We start from the raw sequence: 19,483 nt of genomic DNA on the forward strand, positions 1-19,483 counted from the left end.
GGGGACCTAATCACCTAGGTGAAATTGCTACTTTTGACAAATTCACTCATTTGACTATCGACACATGGAATCAAAGAATCATTACAAGCTTATATTCTTAGGTGCCAAGTTTGATTACGCTTGGCAAAAAGATTGGATTTTTCACCCACCTTCTTTATCTTATACTTCCGTTTGTTCTGGGGGATAAGATATCCAATGACTTTTCCACAACAGTGTGCAGCGGCTGCAGCACAAGGTGCAATAATATGAAAGGTTGGAGTCTCGAGATGTGGTTACCACGTGGCTATTTATCAAAAGTCTTTTTTTTTTTAATTCTTCGAGGCAAAGTAGTAATTATAATTTTTTTTAATATATTACATGTTATGATAAACTGATCTACTTCGTGATCATAATATATTTGTTTATCTTATCCATACATAAAAGAAGGATGTGATATCCATATTTCATATTATTTCTCATATATTTTTTTGATAATTTTTGTCTATTAATTTTTTTTAATTCATTCGATTTAACAATTTAAAATTAAAAAAATATATTAAAAGTAAAATAAAACGTGTGGATATCATATCTCTATAAAAAATCTCGTGAAAGTAATGAGTAATTTCCGATTCAAATTCAAAAAGCTTAAACCATGGAATATGGGCCAGGGTCTGCTCTTCCCAATTCGATGACTTATTTGTGTCTCTTTCTTAATTATTTGACACTTGTCTAGTAACTTAACACCAGACTTAACGCTGTTAACTTTTCATAAATTAATTAAAAAACTAAAAAATAAAAACCATGACTGGATAACCACCGACTGCAACTACACAACCCATCGCCGCCGACCACCACAACCAGACAACCCAATCGCCGCCAACCACTGCAACCACACCAGTGACACCACCCCATTGCCGTCATCGCTGCTCCTCACAATTGGCTAAGATTTATTTCCTTTCCTCTCTCTTCAAATTCCCGGTGATCGATTGATCTCGTCAATACCTGTGAAGTGGGTATAGGAAATAATCAAAGAATACCAATGGAGAGAGAGAAAGAGAATACTCACCTGATTTTGCCTCGCGGTTGGATCAGAGAAGGAAGGAGGGATGAAGCTTGCAACTTTTGACTTGCGGGAGAGGTTCCAATTTTGAAATTGAAGGGAAGTTTGAGACCCTGCAATTTAATGGATGCAGGATGATGAGGGTTAAGGGTTTCTTTGAAGGATTGCAGGGAGATTTGCAAAAAGATTGGGGGAGGCTGCTGGTAGGCGTAACTGTCGTTTCGTTTTTTTTTTCCAGTTTTTTTTTTTAATTTTAATTAAATTTTATGCAAAGTAACGGTGTGAAGTTTGAACTTAAGCAAAGGACATGTGTCACGAAACTAGAAATGAGACACGTAATCGGGGACAGCAGCCCCACGCCCTGGAATATGCCTATAAAGAGAAGGGTCTCTGTCCCTCAAAACACACAGAAACACAAAACCATGGCTTCATCGACCTCTCTCCTTTTGGTTTCTTCTCTTTTCCTTTCTTCCTTCTTTTGTGTCTCGGAGGCACAGTCCTCTGCCCCCGTAGTTCAAGGACTTTCATGGAACTTCTATGACTCTAGCTGCCCTAAGGTTGACGACATAGTCCGAAAGCAGCTTAAGAAAGTCTTCAAAGCGGACGTTGGCCAAGCTGCGGGCTTGCTGCGTCTCCATTTCCACGATTGTTTTGTTCAGGTAACATTTAGCAAAGATTATACAGTTTTTAGTTTCTCGATTGCTTCGTGTCAGCTGTTTTATTGTCTTTAGCGATCACTAAGGTTTTATTCCTTAAAGTTTATCCAAGTTTTTTTATACTATGATATTCTACTTTTAGAGATAATTAAATTATTATATAGTACAATGTCATTTGGTAAGCTTAATGGGAGTAATTTAAATTATTTTTAAAAAATCGAAAATATTCATAGGTGCTTTCTGAAGAGCATATGCGTTTGTCCAAAAACACTTTTTATGATTCGTAAATGTTCTCTCTTGTAAAGGTAGTTGGAAGCGCTTTTGATAGTTAGAAAATACTTATAACCATTTTAGAAGCGGTCACAGAAAATATAAGATCGACTAATTAAATTGAGAAAATGATTAATGCAGGGTTGTGATGGATCTGTGTTGCTTGAGGGATCAGCCAGCGGACCAAGTGAGCAGGATGCACCTCCCAACCTGAGCTTGAGGGCGAAGGCCTTTGAGATCATCAATGACCTCCGCGACCGCGTTCACAACAAGTGTGGAAGGGTCGTCTCCTGTTCTGATATCCTCGCCCTCGCTGCTAGGGATTCTGTTTTCCTGGTAATTTTTATATTTATTGATTGCCTAAATATTAGTTAATTTTCACCACGGCTTTAATTATCTTTTGCTAAAGCTGAAATTGCACGGCAATAAACCCTATTTTTCAAAGCTTTTGACTAAACTAAAATATGATTCAACAACTTTGACTATAGTGATGGATGTGGAAATTTCGTTCCACTGGAATACTTGCTTTTACAGAGCAAATTTCGTTGATGACTTTTCACTCTTTTGTTTTTTCTTCTTTAAATTAAAAGAGTGCTTTTGGATTTTCCTTTTCATTTTTAAATTAAAGGCGTTCCAACCATACCTATTGATATGAGAAAGGATAATGCTTGTATTATATTTATGATTAATGTTTTTAATCGTACGAACAACATACATAAAATCCTTCATTCTTTTTATCATCAATAAAAAATTATATTTATAAGAATTAGTCATTTATATGGATCAAACAAATAAATAATTCATCATATAAATGTAATTCGTCTGATTGTTAATGCATATGAATGATTAACCGATTTTTAAATTGAATAACATTTTCTGGTATGCTCTTTATATGATCATAAAAAATATGAAATATTCAATTATGAATCTCGTACGGCAATGATAATTTCATTATAAATGAGGGTACAAGTGTGTATCCGGGAAACAAGCATGAATTTGTGTGGTGCAGATGTTTTTGACATCGCAGAAGCGGATGCCTTCCCTGTTGTCCTTATGGAACAAGCAACTGCATTCAATATTTTTAAAAGATTTACTATTTACACATCTCATTTTACTTCTTACACATTTTTTATGAATTTCTGTTATTTGATCTTCTTTAATTTATCCGATTCGACGGTTGAAAATTAAAAAAATATGTGAGAAATAAAAAATGATGTGCGGATATCACACTTCTATTTTAAAATATCTTAGCACCATAGATCCCAGGGAACTATTACTCCACATGGTTCAATATAGTTGGATGTAAGTGGATAAATGATAATCAATATCTGCATGGTAGCAATTTTCTGGACTTTTATACATCCCATCCCATAAGAGGTCTAAAAACTTAGATACAACGGATTCCATCACGGGTGTCTTGATCAAATTTGTATGTCATTGTTTTATGAAACGGAATTTGACGTTGGTGGTAAATTTGTTTCATATAAATTATTTTTCATAAGAGAAAGAAGGATTTAATCATAGACATAATTATGTACGTTACTGTAACATTTTAAACTAATAATATGACGTTATTGATTTGTAATACCACAATAGTTTATACGCTTGTTTACCTCTAGATGATAAATGTGATATCATTGCCTAGTTAGACTCCTTCGAGTGTTACTTATCTTATGCTTTGATGTAAACATTTTAAGTGATTTAACTTCATCGATCTCATCTCATGTGACATCTAAATGAACTAGTTAATTCATTTCCATATCCCTAGTCATATGACAATATATTGCATATTTTTCATTTTTATATTTTCCTCTAGCACATGACTATCTGTTTTTTAATTGTTTCACCTAACAAGTAACTAACAAATCTTAGTAGCTTTAGTTAATTAATGTAGTTGTTGGAATGGTGTTACTTTTTCATAGTAATGTACGAGCCACTGAAGATGCCCACGATTGGGAACAAATGGAAATTGTTAAATCGTAAACAATGGCCAAGACTTTTATCTTTGGCGCGTACACTTATAATTGTAGTACTAATTAAATCTCTAATATTCCGCCACTTAGAGCATTTCGATCCAATCCAATTGATGTTAAATAAAATAGGACAATCGATTGAATTATCTAAGGGCTTTAAATGACAAGAATTTAATACTCTAGAGTACTAAATGTAACTTTTTGTTATATGAATAAGTGTTTGTTTGTTTTGAATATTGTTGTTGCAGTCAGGTGGCCCGGACTATGATGTGCCCTTGGGAAGAAAGGATGGACTAAACTTTGCCACACAAAATGCAACCCAAGCAAACCTTCCCCCACCAACCAGTAACACAACCAAGCTTCTAACAGATCTTGCCAAGAAAAACTTAGATGCCACTGATGTTGTAGCCCTGTCTGGAGGTCACACCATTGGCCTCAGCCATTGTTCCTCCTTCACCGGCAGGCTCTACCCGACGCAAGACGCTACCATGGACAAAACTTTTGCAAATGACCTCAAAACAGTTTGCCCTGCAAACAATACTAACGCTACCGTCCCGCTCGATATTCGTACCCCTGACATATTCGACAACAAGTACTATGTTGATCTTATGAACCGCCAAGGTTTATTCACGTCGGACCAAGATTTGTACACCGATAAGAGGACTAAGGAAATTGTGAAAAGCTTTGCCGTTAACCAGACGTTGTTCTTTGAGCAGTTTGTCAAGTCCATGATCAAGATGGGGCAACTTAGCGTGTTGACTGGCTCCAAGGGTGAAATTCGTGCAGATTGCTCGGTCAGGAATTCGGATAATGCTAACTACTTGGCCTCTGTGGTGGAAGATGACGAGGAGAGCTTGTCTGAGTTTTAAGCAAGATATCTGTTAACTTGTTTATATTTGTGATGACAGTTTAATTATGTTCCAGAAACCTCCATCTAACGTTTTAGTGTGTTTTGTGTTAAAATGTGTGTAATAACGAGCTCTTTATGCACGAATTGAGTTTGAAGTTACTGAAAAATCAAAAAATTATTCAAGTTTATTTTTCTTATGAAGTACTTAGGGAAGTCTTGATTCGAATCAAGCGAAACTAAAGGCATTCGTTTGACCTGAGATGCTAAGGATCGAACACTCTTAGAATACTCTGTTAAGAGTTTATCTCGTATTTGTTTCTCCTCTATGATTAGCATCTTTTAATCGTATGAACAATATAAATGAAATCATTCATTCTCCCTATCATTATTAAAAAATTATATTTATAAAAATTAGTTATTTATGTGCATGAAACAAATAGATAACTCATCATAAGGATATTAGTTGTTACAAAATCCGTCTACTAATTGATGCATATGAATGATTAATCGATCTTTAAATTAAATAATATTTTACTGATAGGATTTTTAGATAGTCATAAAAATGTAAAATATTCGATAATAAAGTTCGTACGGCAGAGATAATAGCCTATTATTATAAATGAGGGTACAAGCATGTTTCCGGGAAACACAAGCAAGAATTTGTGTGGTGCAGATGTTTTTGACGTCGCAGAAGCGGATACCTTCCCTGTTGTCCTTATCGAACAACCAACTGTATTCAATATTTAAAGTACCTTACCATAGATCCAGGGAACTATTACTCCACACGGTTCAATATTGTTGGATGTAAGTGGATAAATGATAATCAATATCTGCATGTTAGCAATTTTCTGGACATTTATACATCCCATGCAGAAAAACTTAATCACAGTCATGTACACTAGTGTGACATATTGGTTTGTGATACCACAATAGTTTATACGCTTGTTGAACTCTAGATGATAAATGTGATATCATTGCCTAGTAGATTTCTTCCAAGTGTTACTTATCTTATGCTTTGATATAAACATTTTAAACGATTTACCTTCATGAATCTCATCTCGTGGGACATCTAAATGAACTAGTTAATTCATTTCCATATCCCTAATCCATGTGTTATAATTTAAATTAAAAAGTGTTCCCGTTTGTGGAGTTGGTAGAACCTTAAATTATATCACAACAATATAGAAATATAAGAGAATCAAGGCGCATATGATAATCTATTGCATATTTTTCGTTTTTATATTTTCCTCTAGCACATGTTATTGTTTTACTTAACAAGTAGTTCGTAGCTTTAATTAATGTAGTAGTTGGAATGGTGTTACTTTTTCATATTAATGTACGAACCACTGAAGATGCCCACGATTAGGAACAAGTAGAAATTGTTAAATCTTAAACAATGACCAAGGCTTTCTCTTTGGCGTGTACACGTAATTTTAGCACTAATTAAATCTCTAATATTCCGCCACTTGGAGCATTTCGATCCAATCCAATCGATGTCAAAGAAAATGGGACAATAGATTGAATTATCTAAGGGCTTTAAAGGACAAGAATTTAATACTCCAGAGTACTGAAACGTCACTCGTAACTTTTTGTTATATAAGTGTTTGTTTTGAATATTGTTGATGCAGTCAGGTGGCCCGGACTATCATGTGCCCTTGGGAAGAAAGGATGGACTAAACTTTGCCACACAAAATGCAACCCTAGCAAACCTTCCTCCACCAACCAGTAACACAACCAAGCTTCTAACAGATCTTGCCAAGAAAAACTTAGATGCCACTGATGTTGTAGCCCTGTCTGGAGGTCACACCATTGGCCTCAGCCATTGTTCCTCCTTCACCGGCAGGCTCTACCCGACGCAAGACGCTACCATGGACAAAACTTTTGCAAATGACCTCAAAACAGTTTGCCCTGCAAACAATACTAACGCTACCGTCCCGCTAGATATCCGTACCCCTGACATATTCGACAACAAGTACTATGTTGATCTCATGAACCGCCAAGGTTTATTCACGTCGGACCAAGATTTGTACACCGATAAGAGGACTAAGGAAATTGTGAAAAGCTTTGCCGGTAACCAGACGTTGTTCTTTGAGCAGTTTGTCAAGTCCATGATCAAGATGGGGCAACTTAGCGTGTTGACTGGCTCCAAGGGTGAAATTCGTGCAGATTGCTCGGTCAGGAATTTGGATAATGCTAACTACTTGGCCTCTGTGGTGGAAGATGATGCGGAGAGCTTGTCTGAGTTTTAAGCAATATATCTGTTAACTTGTTTATATTTGTGATGACAGTTTAATTATGTTCCAGAAACCTCCATCTAACGTTTTAGTGTGTTTTGTGTTAAAATGTGTGTAAGAACGAGCTCTTTATGCACGAATTGAGTTTGAAGTTATTGAAAAATCAAAAAATTATTCAAGTTTATTTTTCTTATGAAGTACTTAGGGAAGTCTTGGTTCGAATCAAGGGAAACTAAAGGCATTCGTTTGACCTGAGATGCTAAGGATCGAACACTTTTAGAATACTCTGTTAAGAGTTTATCTCGATACATGTTTCCATCTAAGGTTTGGTCTCATAGTCATTGCGGGACTACAAGACTTAATTAGTATTTAGGGATCGGATTAGACTAACACTGGTAGTCTCATGAGCAGTGTCGAATTGTATATTCAGAGGCTGAAGGGGTTCAAAGAGTCCAGAACTCTATGTTGGCCTGAGGATCAAGCAATTGGCTGTCAGTTGGGTTGTAGTGTTCTTTTATGGATGAAATTCTGTGATGACTCGAGCCACTATAAGTCCAAGGGATCCCTGCACATACAGCATACGCAACAAAATCTTAAAACTCATCTCTGAGTCGAGTGCACAAGGGCGTGTGTAGAAGCTTTCTTGTCGTTTAAGCAACCAAAGTTCTCGAGAATGACCACTCCAGGTACGTTACGCCTGCTCTATTAGTTATAATCATTTAGGTCTAACATAGTGAACAATACTTTAACTTCATCAAAACATATTTGGTTTCCACTTTTGAAGTTACTGAAAGAAATTCATACGTGAGAAGTGAGAAAGACGAGTTGAAATTTCAAAGACGTAGCCAAGTTAAGGAGTAGTTGCAAACAAGCAAATTTGAATTATTTGATACCAACTATTTATACGCCCATAGCACATGATTCATGGGCTGCCTATTATGCTGGTGAGTTAGTCCAGTCCATACAAATTATATTTACTAAAACCAGTGATTTAAATATCGATATTATCGGCGATATTATTTTCATACTTATTCACTTAATTATCGTCAATATATCGATATTATCAGCGATATATTCTTTTTTTTAGAGGATGATATTTTCAGCAATTTAATGCATATATTTGGGCAATATATCGCGATATGAAACCCAAAAATACTTGAAAATGCTAAAAAATCTTAACTTGAGTATAGAGGGATTCGAACCCCTCTCTTTGTCAACTAGGCCTTATCCAACTCGCTATAGATGTGTTTGTGATCATATATTCAGCCTGTAATATTTATATGGTTGTTAAGATGTCTGCAAAGCTCATTTTATTATTTAGGATAAATTTCTATATTTAAAGAACACCAAGGGGATTCGAACCCTTCCCATTTTACTCCTTCAACACTTTGACCACCATTTCACTTATGTTTTTGTGAAAATATGCTAAAATACTTATATATATGGTTTTGTTTTCAATTCTTTTTGCAAGGAACATATTTGCACATGACAATGAATCTTTGACAATTTCTTTTCAAGTATCTACTTTTCAACTACTCACCAGTCACCACGTTCACTCACCTAACTAATTAGTTGTAGTCATATTTCTATATATATGGTTAGGTAGTTCTATTTCTATATATACAAATAAAATCAAATGGTCCCTTGCCGTCCCTTATTCTCAACATCTCTCCAAAACAAAACATAATGCTCATGTTATTCTCAACATCTATCAACCTTAATTCCCCCCCAAGTTAAAAAAAAAAAATTGAACTATAGTAAGTTATTCTCATTCATTAATGTTATTTAATTTGCATGTTTGTTATTATCTATTCCAAATTTTTGGTGGTATTATATTTTAAATTGTGTCAATTAATTACTTAGTCAATGGCATGTGGTTTTTAATTTTTCTATTTTTTATTTGGTCACTTACATGTGTGTTTATTGTCTCTTAATTCATTATTAAAGACTTTATATGTTTTCATCACATTTTGTTACATTTGTGTAATTATTATTTTATTGTTAGTCCACGCAAATTCTATTTGGCCTTTACACAAAGGGTTCCATATTTAAGGTAAGTTTACAAACTTATATTTATATTATTGTAATTTATATAACAACAAAAAAATTTGTGTGGACCCGTGCATGTGATCTAAGAACCAAATAATACTTGCATGTTAATTTTTTGAAGTAATTAAGTAATGTTGTATAATTATTCCCTAGGGTAATTTTAATATGTTTAATGTTATTTATTATTTTATTATCAAATTGGATTATTATTCATTAATATTAGGTTTTATTATTCCATATTATTTTTATAATTACTTAAATTCTTACAATCATTTTCTTTACTTCCTATTTAATTCTTCTGTAGAATAACTTTATTATTTAGGTTCTCTTATATAACCGTCACAACTATATTTTTTGGCCAAAAAATAATTGCCTAATTTCCATGAAAAATAAATATAGGTACGTTTAAGATGTCTAGTTGAGTTACTAAATGTGATCCAGCTTGGGAACACGGAGACCCAATACACAGAAACAAACATGGCACAATTTGCAAATATTGTGGTCGGGTAATGAAGAGTGGCGGAGTGACAAGACTTAAGTACCATCTTAGTGGATTAGATCCAGGAAATAATGTCCAACGATGTGATAATGTCCCCCTAGAAGTAAAGGCATTCATCACCACATTATTAAAAAATAAAAAACACCAGAAGGAAAAGAAAACACATGGAATGGAAAATATTCGAGCTGGGCTACGAGGAGAAGTCATTGGCCAAGCGGTTGACAATGATGATGATGACGATGAGGATGAATGTGATGATGACATAGGACCTGAATAACCACACAATTTCAAACAAGCATTACGTGCCTCCAAACAGTCAGCATGGGAAAGAGAACACCTTCATAAAATTCCTAATAGAGCACAAGGTTCCGGGACAAGTGATGGTGCACAAATGAGACGGGGAGCAAGTTTTAGAGAATCACAACCAACACCACCAATAGCCCCAAGTTTATATAAGTCATCCAAAGCACGTCAAAAGAGTGTTTGGAGTTATTTCACTGGAGGTAATGTGAATGAGGGAATGGGGCGTCTAATTAGCAAGTTCTTTATCTATGAAAATGTCCTTGCTGAGAAGGCATCATCACATCATTTAAAAAAATATGGTATTGGGATGTCAACAAGCTGGTGTTAGAGTACAACCTCCCATTCCCTATGAGGTAAGAAACAAATATTTGGAAAATGGAGTATAAAGACATTGGCGAGTATGTTAACAAGTTAAGGTCAAAGTGGGAAACTAATGGTTGCACAATCATGTGTGACAGATGGACTGGCCCGACCAGATTGTCTATCATAAACTTCATGGTATACTCCAAGGGAAAGACAATTTTTTTGAAGTCCGTTGATGCTTCATACCATATAAAGAACTACAAGTATATTTACAAATTATTGAGGGATGTAATCATGGAGGTGGGAGAGCATAATGTTGTCTAAGTCGCGACCGACAACGGTTCTGCATTTGTCAAAGCTAGAAAAAAGTTAATGAAGCATCATAATGTGTTTTGGACATCATGTGCAGCACATTGTATTGATCCCATGTTTGAGGCAATGGGGAAGAGAGAGAATATTGCTAATGTCATAAAAAGAGCTAGAACGATCACAAATTATATTTACAATCACAGTTGGTTGTTGGCAAAGATGCGTGAATTTTGCAAAGGAGAAATTATTCTTCCAGCTACCACTCGATTCGCCACCAACTATATTGCATTAGACAGCCTACTTAAGAAGAAAGCAGGGTTGAAACAACTATTCACTAGTGACGATTGGGCCAACCACAATTTCAACCGCTCAAATGCAGGTCGTATGGTGGAAAGTATAGTGCTTGATCATGCTTTTTGGACTCAATCAGAACATGTGTGCCAAGTGTTTGAACCTCTTTACAAAGTTTTACAGATCGTTGACACATAAATGTATCCTACTATGGGGGCAATATATGAGTTGATGCGTGTAGTGAAGGAGGACTGGGAAAGAAAACATGGTGCAAGGTGGGTCATAAAGATAATTGATGACCGACGGTATAAAACATTATACCACGATTTGCATGCAGCAGGTATAAATTATGTCATAATTTGCAATTCATTTCTTTAGTTGCATAAGTATTATTTCTCTTATTAGAGTATGTGTTTCTTTGATTATCATATTATTTGAATCCTCGATACCAATACAGACCCGGTGTTGGAGATGATGGTACCCTTATACGTGCTGTACATAATGTATACTTTAAATTAGACCCTGCATCACCAGTAGTTGGCCAATTTGGAAATGAGGTACACAATTACTTAAATTATAATAATTACATTGTTGGATTAAACTAACACGATTTATTGAATTCAGCTAACTTGGTTTAAATATGCAAGAAGAACTTTTGGAGAACCAACATCAGTTGCTGCTCGAACAAAAATGTCTCATCTCTTAGTGAGTGTAAACATATTTCACTATCAGTTTATAATAGAATTTGTTGGAGTTATTAGGCTTATCAACATTGTTTTTCATTATAGTTGAATGGTAGATCATGTATGTGACACACCCCGACCGAGATCAGGGCATGCTGGCCGTCACGTGGAAGTGACGTAACCATGTGCACAGTGCGGAAGCTAATAAAATAATAATAAAAGTATGAATAAATAAAAACCAGCTATACACAACGTAAGAACATACATGTGCAAGCGTAAGTGTGAAAACAAAGTTCAGAGCACGAAGACCTAATGTAGTCCGGGAGAAACAACGATACAAAAACACACCCAAAGGTGGTCCTACATTGGTGATAATCTGTCAGATATGCCGGGAAAATCCTCTGGGGAGGCACCAAAAGTGCTAGCCAACTAGAACCTGGAGGGGCACAAAACAGAAAGTGTGAGTGGGCAAAAACAAAGTTTTTCAAAAACCATTTCATAAACAAAGTTCTAACCCCTCGCCGTAAAACTTGTATACTTCTCAGAAAAATAGGATATATACATATATATAAATCATGCTCGGAAATATGCCATGTCAAAGGTCTCTAAATAGAATGCAAGTGCTCAGGAAATGTCAAATCAATGCCATGTAATTTGTCAGCTGGAGTCACATAACGTGACCTGTACGGCTGAATCTAGAGCTCAAATCTCCATCTCACTAACTGTACCTGCACACGAGTCGGAACCACCTAAAGTGGTCCGTATGACATGACTGGGTGTATAATAAGTACGCTCAAGTGCTACGATCACGTGAAGGCTGGGCGAATAATCGCGAGTCACCTACGAGTCGAAACCACCTAAAGTGGTCTGTACGACAGGACTGTGCACCTAAATTGGATCCAAGATGAGCGTGTGGTGCAGGTGGTGAACATCACGTGAAGGACTGTGCCCAACTCTAGGCGGGAGCACTAACACCGGGGGTGCAGGTTATGAGCTCTCTATGCATCTCAAATCACTACTGAACATAAGCATAAATCATACTCAATTGGCACTTACCTGTGCGCTCGCATCACCAACATACAAACATATATATGCTACTAATAATATATAAACAAACGGCAAACATAATGCATGGCATATAAATGTATAAACGTTTCCATTCACTTTCTGGGAAAAACGTAAGTATATAGGTATATACAAAAAACCAAAAGCCCACTCACTGGTATGTAGAAGGGTCGTAACCCCCTTGCCTCGAGTGACCGCGCTCGTCTTCGGGATAGATCTCACCTATATGCGAAACAACTATAAAAACGTTAATTTTAAAACACATAACCAATATCACGAAATAACTTCTCATACAATGCTCAAATGGGGTGTATCAATACACCAACATGATCTACTCAACCTTAGGAACATCCCCATATTTTTAGAAAAATTTTCCGACACCGCACGCGCCCCCACGCGCCGGCCAAGGCACTGCCACACGCGCCGCCCTCCCGCATGCACGTGCCTGGCACACTGACGGCGTCAGTTAACGCCGTCAGGAATATTCCGTTAAATCTAACTGATGCCGTTAACGCCGTTAGGAATATTCCGTCCAAACAGACGGAATATTCTGTCATCTTTTCCGGCCAAACTCCGGCGCCGTCACCGACGCCAGAAAATCGGGAAAACTTTAAAACCTTGTATCTTCTTTGTTTTTCAACCAAATTTCACAAAATTGGTACCAAAATGAAGCTTACAATAAGAGGAACAAATCCATACCACTTTCAAGCACTAAAACCCATGGAATCTCGCCGGGAAAACACCACCAACTCCGGCCAAGCTTGTAACTCACAATCCCGACGTCCAAAACCTTCAAACGAACCACCCCGAGCCTCCAAAGGACCTCACCAAGCTTCCTACAAGCTTGAAATTCCAAAAAACACAAGAATTAACGTGTGCATGAACAGTGACCAAATCGGGGTATCCCGAGTTCGACGTGAAAACGAAGGTATCCTTACCTGAAATGGGTATGGTTGAACTCCTACGGACCTCACGAGCACGAATATGTAATTTGTTTCCTCGATCTGTGAAGGTTTTAATGGTTTTTGGGTGTGTCCGTACATATGGGAATAGAAATAAGAGAGAGAGGGAAAGGGACAGGGAAAAGGGTGAGGGGGGGGGTGTGAGAGAGTGTGTGTGGTCCAAAACCAGCCAAACAAAATCCAAAAACAACCACACAACGAAACAAACATGATAGGGGCAAAATCGTCATTTCATCCATACGGTTCGAAAAGTCCGGGACGGGCTGTCACAATATGGGACTGATGCACCAACTGTGAGAAAGTTAGCAATCAAAGTATTATCACAAATAGCTTCCTCATCTGTTTGTGAAAGAAATTGGAGTACATTTGCACTCATACACACAAAGCAAAGAAATAGGTTGGCTTATAGTAGGTTGGAAAAATTAGTTTATTGCTACTACAACATGAAGCTTCAAATCCGAGATAAGGAAGCAGAAATAGATCATGTCGACCGTGGTGACCCACTAGATGTGTTTGATATTGTTGCTGAAGATGATGATACAGAGGGTAACCAACTTTATCAATGGATTAGACCTTTTCATTTAGATGATGACGAAGGCAACCTAGCTCTAAGAGTTGCTGAAGAAGCACGTAATGAAGGGATAAATGTAGAAAAAGTATTAGAGGAGGAGGTGGAATCTAGCAGCGCTGAATCTTTGGAAGAACTTTTGCGCCCAAGACCAAGAAACACTGGAATTCCACCTTCTTCCAATCCTACACAACCACAAGATCCTGCTGATACTAATGATAGCTCTAGTGCAAGATCAGGAGACTTACCTACCACCGGAGGTGGGAATGATGAAGGATATAGTGGAGTTGAAGGTAGTGGTGGATATGGAAACTATGTTGAACCACCTCCCGGATTTATGAGCCCCTTCACTGGTGAGGCAAACTTCACACGTGCAACACAGGATGATGACCATGGCAGTAGGCGGGCAAGACCAGGAATTGGTGCCATAGGGAAGGACTATACTCGTAGAGAAAGAGGCAAGAGGACTTTGTCAAGTCAAGAAGATGACTCGTTATCTATAACTTCGGACTCTGTTGGAGTGGGAAGTAGTAACTATGCTTATACTCATAACCAACCATTTCCCCACCCTTCATATCCCATTCCTGTTGGGATGGAATGATTTTGCTTATGGACAACGTCATCCAATCTCGGATCCATATAAGTGGCATGTTAACAATTACATGCAAAACTATTTTGGGGATTTATCATTTGATGACTACTCTTCACAATACACTTGCTCTACACATAGAGATGATGAAGATAGTGAAAATTTTGAACCTCATAGGAACTATATGCGGCACTAAGTCACTCATGTATCTTACCATGCAATGTATAAAGTGTAAAATATTGTACTAATTCATTATATACAAATGATTATGGTGTGTTTAAACTTCTTTCATTAATTACTACATATTTTCTACACTCACAATGTTTGCCAGCTCGCTATATAATTAACTTAAAATCAGTTGAATCCATCATGCAATGCATTTTCTTCCAATTTTTTGTGATAAACTAATAGATAATTGACTAAATAAACATCCTGCAAAGTTTCAATAAAAATTTCCAAGTTTTTCTTACAATTTCCGTGGTTTTTATTCAATTTTTATCGATATCAATAATATCCCCATATTTCCATCGAAATTTCCGTGTTTTTGGACTTCTGATATTTCTGATATCATCGATATTGACTAAAACTCAGTTGATGAACACTGTTCATTAACAGTGATTTTACGTTTTAGCCCCTGTATTGCTGTTTGTTTGCCCTTTTATTTTTCAATCTTGACAGTAAAATGGCAGTTTTATCCCTGTTGTACACGTGTGGGTATAATGGTCCTTGAGTTCCAGCTGTCGTTCTCCCTTTTCGAAAGCGTAAGGCCACGTGTTGGTCATCGCGGTAAGCTTTGCTATTGCTTCCAGTACAGGTCTCTCGATCTCTCCAGCTCTCTCTGTCAAGAACCAAAAATCTCTTCAGTTCTCTCTCATTTCCAGCGTCCACCGCCACCGCTCAGACGTCCCCAAAGGTAGATTTCTTTTCTCTTCCTTAGATACGGAATCTTGAAAATCCTCGTCGATATCGTTTGATGTCTGCACAGCTATCGGCCAACCAAGCTCTCCCATTTGGGCTTCCACGCCCACCCAACAAAACCCCCAATAACAATCACAACAATCCACAGAAGGGTTATGGACACCACCATCGTGGGTCGTCTTAGAATCCGAACAGAAAAACCCAGAAGTTTAAAAAACGAAAAAAAGACAAAAACCCTCGATTGAATCGGATACTTGTATGGTCCCTTACAGGAGGAAAAAAGATCAATTTTCTTGCTTGAAAGTTTAGTTTTTGTTAATTTTTTTTCACAGATTGTAGTTTTTCTTTGTTGCATTTGTCAGTTGCCCTCAACAATGAATCACTTGCTAAACGTAATGTTTGTTTATTTGGGCATGTTTAGAGGTTTTTGCTGCACTGTTTTTGTCATGAGCGCAAACGAGTCTTTCCATCAAGATGGCGTCCACTAAAGTCTTCAACTTGAACGCAAACGGGCAGAAAACAAGTAGAGGTTGGTTGCCTGCAACCTAAATTCCCAATAGCTAGGGTTTAAATTTTATAAGTTTTGGATTTTTTAATTAAGCCGACCCTAAGTGGATAAAGCTTGGTTGTTGTTGTTGTTGATGGTTTTTTTAGTTAATTGTTTGGTTTGGTTGGTACTAGATAATGTTTGATTCTGATGAAGGGATTAACAAGTTACCAGATGAGGTTGTTGAGAAGGCTGCTCCGATTTCAAGACTCACCCTGTTCTCCTCTTGCAAGGTTTAATTGTTATGGCAATTGGGTTTTCAAATTTGTGTTTTCAATATTATTTCTGTTGGAATATAATTTTTGTTGAACTGAATTTGTTCAGATATCTGAATACATCATAAATCTCATTGCTTAGTCCACAATTCATAAGACTCACCTGAAGGCTGCTTTTAACGATGTTCACAGTTGCGGTTCCATCAGCACTAGGCGGGTCATAAAGTGAATCCTCTGCAAATTCTGTTGGTAATGACTTCCAGTATATTCTATATCTTCTTGAACCTGAATTTGATTTTAGTACATTTACGCGCAAACGCACATACACACAATTAGAAGTACTGCTCATACGATTTTGACACAAATATCAAATATGTAACTCATTATAAAGTGAATTACTAAAGTCTTTGAATGCATTATCCCTCCTATGAAGTCTCCAGTTAGGATCTGTATATCCATGTACCTTGGGAAAAACTGGCTCTAAAACCAACAGAGCATGCCTCGAGTTCCAACCAACATATCCTCGCACCAGTACGTTGGCCATTATGCCCATAAAGATTACGGTCAGTAATGCCATTAACATGGAACTTTATCTAGGACATGAAAATGTATGGCCTATTTTATAAGCATTTCATATCTTTAGTTTTTATTTTTCATTTTTGCGTTACCAGATGAAGTAGAAATACATGGGAGAAATCTAGAAGAAGAAATGTAATAGAAGGACTGCACAAAATGAAGGGTAAAAACATTTTATTTATGTTGTTTTCATTCCTTCTTTATTTCTTGTTCCCACCATCCTTCTTCATCCCTTATTTTAGACGACCATGGTAGATATGCTTAAAAGGATTGAATATACCACATGGTATGAGCCAACAAGGAGATTAGCATTAGAAGTACTTTTCATCATGGATAAAAGACAATTACAGTAAAAAGTTAACCATGAAAGTAAAGAGACCCTTGAAGGAGGAGAAGGGAAAAGTAAATATAAATTGGGAAAAAGAAAAGGAGTTATGTATAGTATATTCGCTCTACCAAATATCATTGTTGCTTTTTGCTTCTGCCATCTCTCTTTCTCTCTCTCTCTCTCTCTATATATAAATATATATAATTTCTGTTTTTTCTCATTTTTTTTAGTATAATTTGCGTTCATTTTGCTGACAGTGTTTGACTTTTAGTTTTCATACTCAGAAAAAGAAGCATGTAAGAAGACCCTCACATGAATATCTCAAAATCTGGGTCATAATTCATGAATTTTGATGAATCGTGGGTCCAGAACCAATTATTATTTTAGTGTGAATTTGAACATGTCTTGATTAATTGAGGAGTTCTGGTAATTATTAGGCTACAATTTATTCATCAGATTTTAATAGGACAGAGAGGAAGCATACGAGTTATCCCACCATCTTCTGCTTTATTGATAAACCCACAATCCTCAATACAAAACTTTCTGGGTTTAACTAGAATTTTCTTTTGAATATGTTCATGTGCCTATTACAACAAACTACGTATTAATAGAAGTTGTTGTTATTGATTGACTATTACAAGTTTTATCAGCCTCTTCATAGCATATACTATTCCTTTGTTTAAGTTTTGTTACTCTGTCATTGTGCTGAAGCTAGTGGTTCACCACTTTGAGTTGGTATTATAAGTTGTGTGAACAAAGAATATATCAACTGTTGAGTTTGTGACATTATTTGCGCGTATTGAACTTTCTTTTTTGTGGACAATTTAGGAATACAAGTACTGGATTTGAGGTGTAGACGAGGAATTGGGGACAGAAGAATTAGGTACAGTGTTTCTAAGAAACGACCAAATGCATATTCCTCACTCACATAAAACCTCTGAACTTATATAATTAGTGTTGATTTACACGTGTGCTAAACATAATTTATAACTTTTTCTTACGTATTACACATAATCAGTTTGAGCATGATTGAACTGATTGGTTTGAGTTTGAGTGGCAACTTGGATTCATATAGGCTGTAAAGTTTAGGAGCCTTTTTTGCTTAAATAAGGCAATACTATTCCAACTTATTTTCATTGTTATCATCTATTGTTCAAACCACAACCATATTTGTTCTCTCATTTGCACTAAGACTGTTATTCACGTACATTAACAACTTTCTGTATTTTCCAATTATGTAACAGACAAAACAAAACCTACATGTGAGAAGAAAGGAGAAAGCTCTACCTAATGCAGAACCCTACCCATGGACACATTTTGTTACTCATGTAAATATTACTCCACCCTGGGTCAATTTTGTTCCTCATTGTAAATAAGATTATAAATAAATTTTCACATTTCTATAAAAAGTACTCCATCCCCGGAAACCTATGTTGTTCCTCATTACAAGTATATGTTTACATTTAGGATTTTGACACGTTTTATACAACTTTAAAACCCGCAGCATCGTGTGGGCAACCTTGCTAGTTTATATATATACATCAGCCAACTAGATTTTAAACCTGATATGAGATCAGATTTAGTAAATCCTTTAAGCTTGTGGAAGACAACATGTACACATCTAACAATTTATTAGCAAATGGGTTGTTTTATTCACACCCCAAGTTTTGTTGACTACACCCCATATATATTTTTTAAATCAAAATTTATTTTAATACACCTCACATGTTTTCCAATGCTACCCTCCCACTCCCCACGCTCTACTCAAACCCCACATCAAACTCTTCGTAAGTTCTACAAACTCGTTTTCTTCACAACGAAACTAGAATCAAGTATGAAACAAAAAATTTCCCCTATTCTCTATTCAATATATAACATTGTCATTCGATGGGGTTAAATAGCCATACCTTCCGCCAATCTTTTCGTTGATAACATTGTATTGTTCCTTCTCTGTCCGAATATATATGAATTCACATGCACTACTATTCAGTGCTATATCAATTTGTTCTTCTAGGTTGCACCTGCAAAGTAAAAAAATGTATTGCTGGTGTTAAACTGACCAGTTTCCTTTTCCTCTTTTCAATTCCAAAATTTCTCTTATCAGAGAATCAATCAAATTGAAGATCTGCAGAACGAGGATGAAAAATAATCTTTTTCCATCAATGTTTTGTGCTTCTAGTGGTTAGAGTTTTGTTATACAATGAAGGAGGTGAGTGACTTTGAGATCTTGAAGAAAAATAATCTTAGAATACACGT

The 19,483-nt window shown here is 36.4% G+C and overlaps 1 protein-coding gene, 2 long non-coding RNA genes and 2 pseudogenes across 6 annotated transcripts; 4 read left to right on the plus strand and 1 right to left on the minus strand.

Moving 5' to 3' along the window:
- Positions 1 to 542: 542 nt before the first annotated feature.
- Positions 543 to 1,289, minus strand: LOC148693354 (uncharacterized). Its single transcript, XR_015952327.1, has 2 exons — positions 1,046 to 1,289; positions 543 to 981 (listed from the first exon to the last, which is right to left on the minus strand). It is a non-coding gene; the product is annotated as an uncharacterized LOC148693354 (long non-coding RNA).
- Positions 1,290 to 1,426: 137 nt separating this feature from the next.
- On the plus strand, positions 1,427 to 7,201 carry LOC137728738 (Peroxidase superfamily protein). Of its 2 annotated transcripts, none has more exons than XM_088677898.1 (3): positions 1,427 to 1,698; positions 2,107 to 2,301; positions 6,417 to 7,201. In XM_088677898.1, the coding sequence occupies exons 1-3, from the start codon at positions 1,462 to 1,464 to the stop codon at positions 7,035 to 7,037; spliced, it is 1,053 nt and encodes a 350-aa protein (XP_088534024.1). In that variant the 5' UTR covers positions 1,427 to 1,461; the 3' UTR covers positions 7,038 to 7,201. The 2 variants fall into 2 exon arrangements, with proteins under 2 accessions (XP_088534024.1, XP_068323592.2); XM_068467491.2 differs by lacking the exon at positions 6,417 to 7,201 and adding an exon at positions 4,187 to 4,976 and having other exon boundaries at positions 1,428 to 1,698.
- A 2,280-nt stretch (positions 7,202 to 9,481) lies between these two features.
- On the plus strand, positions 9,482 to 11,154 carry LOC148693355 (uncharacterized; annotated as a pseudogene).
- A 2,388-nt stretch (positions 11,155 to 13,542) lies between these two features.
- Positions 13,543 to 14,538, plus strand: LOC148693356 (uncharacterized; annotated as a pseudogene).
- An 886-nt stretch (positions 14,539 to 15,424) lies between these two features.
- Positions 15,425 to 18,654, plus strand: LOC137729435 (uncharacterized). 3 transcript variants are annotated; one of them, XR_015952793.1, is made up of 8 exons: positions 15,425 to 15,556; positions 15,983 to 16,090; positions 16,243 to 16,341; positions 16,433 to 16,572; positions 16,757 to 16,886; positions 16,995 to 17,062; positions 18,056 to 18,110; positions 18,472 to 18,654. It is a non-coding gene; the product is annotated as an uncharacterized LOC137729435 (long non-coding RNA). The 3 variants fall into 3 exon arrangements; XR_015952794.1 differs by having other exon boundaries at positions 16,466 to 16,572; XR_015952795.1 differs by having other exon boundaries at positions 16,265 to 16,341; positions 16,516 to 16,572.
- Positions 18,655 to 19,483: the final 829 nt, after the last annotated feature.

The sequence above is a fragment of the Pyrus communis genome, chromosome 10, assembly GCF_041283825.1.
Source record: "Pyrus communis isolate YQ-2024b chromosome 10, ASM4128382v1, whole genome shotgun sequence".
NCBI classification, from domain to species: Eukaryota; Viridiplantae; Streptophyta; class Magnoliopsida; order Rosales; family Rosaceae; genus Pyrus; species Pyrus communis.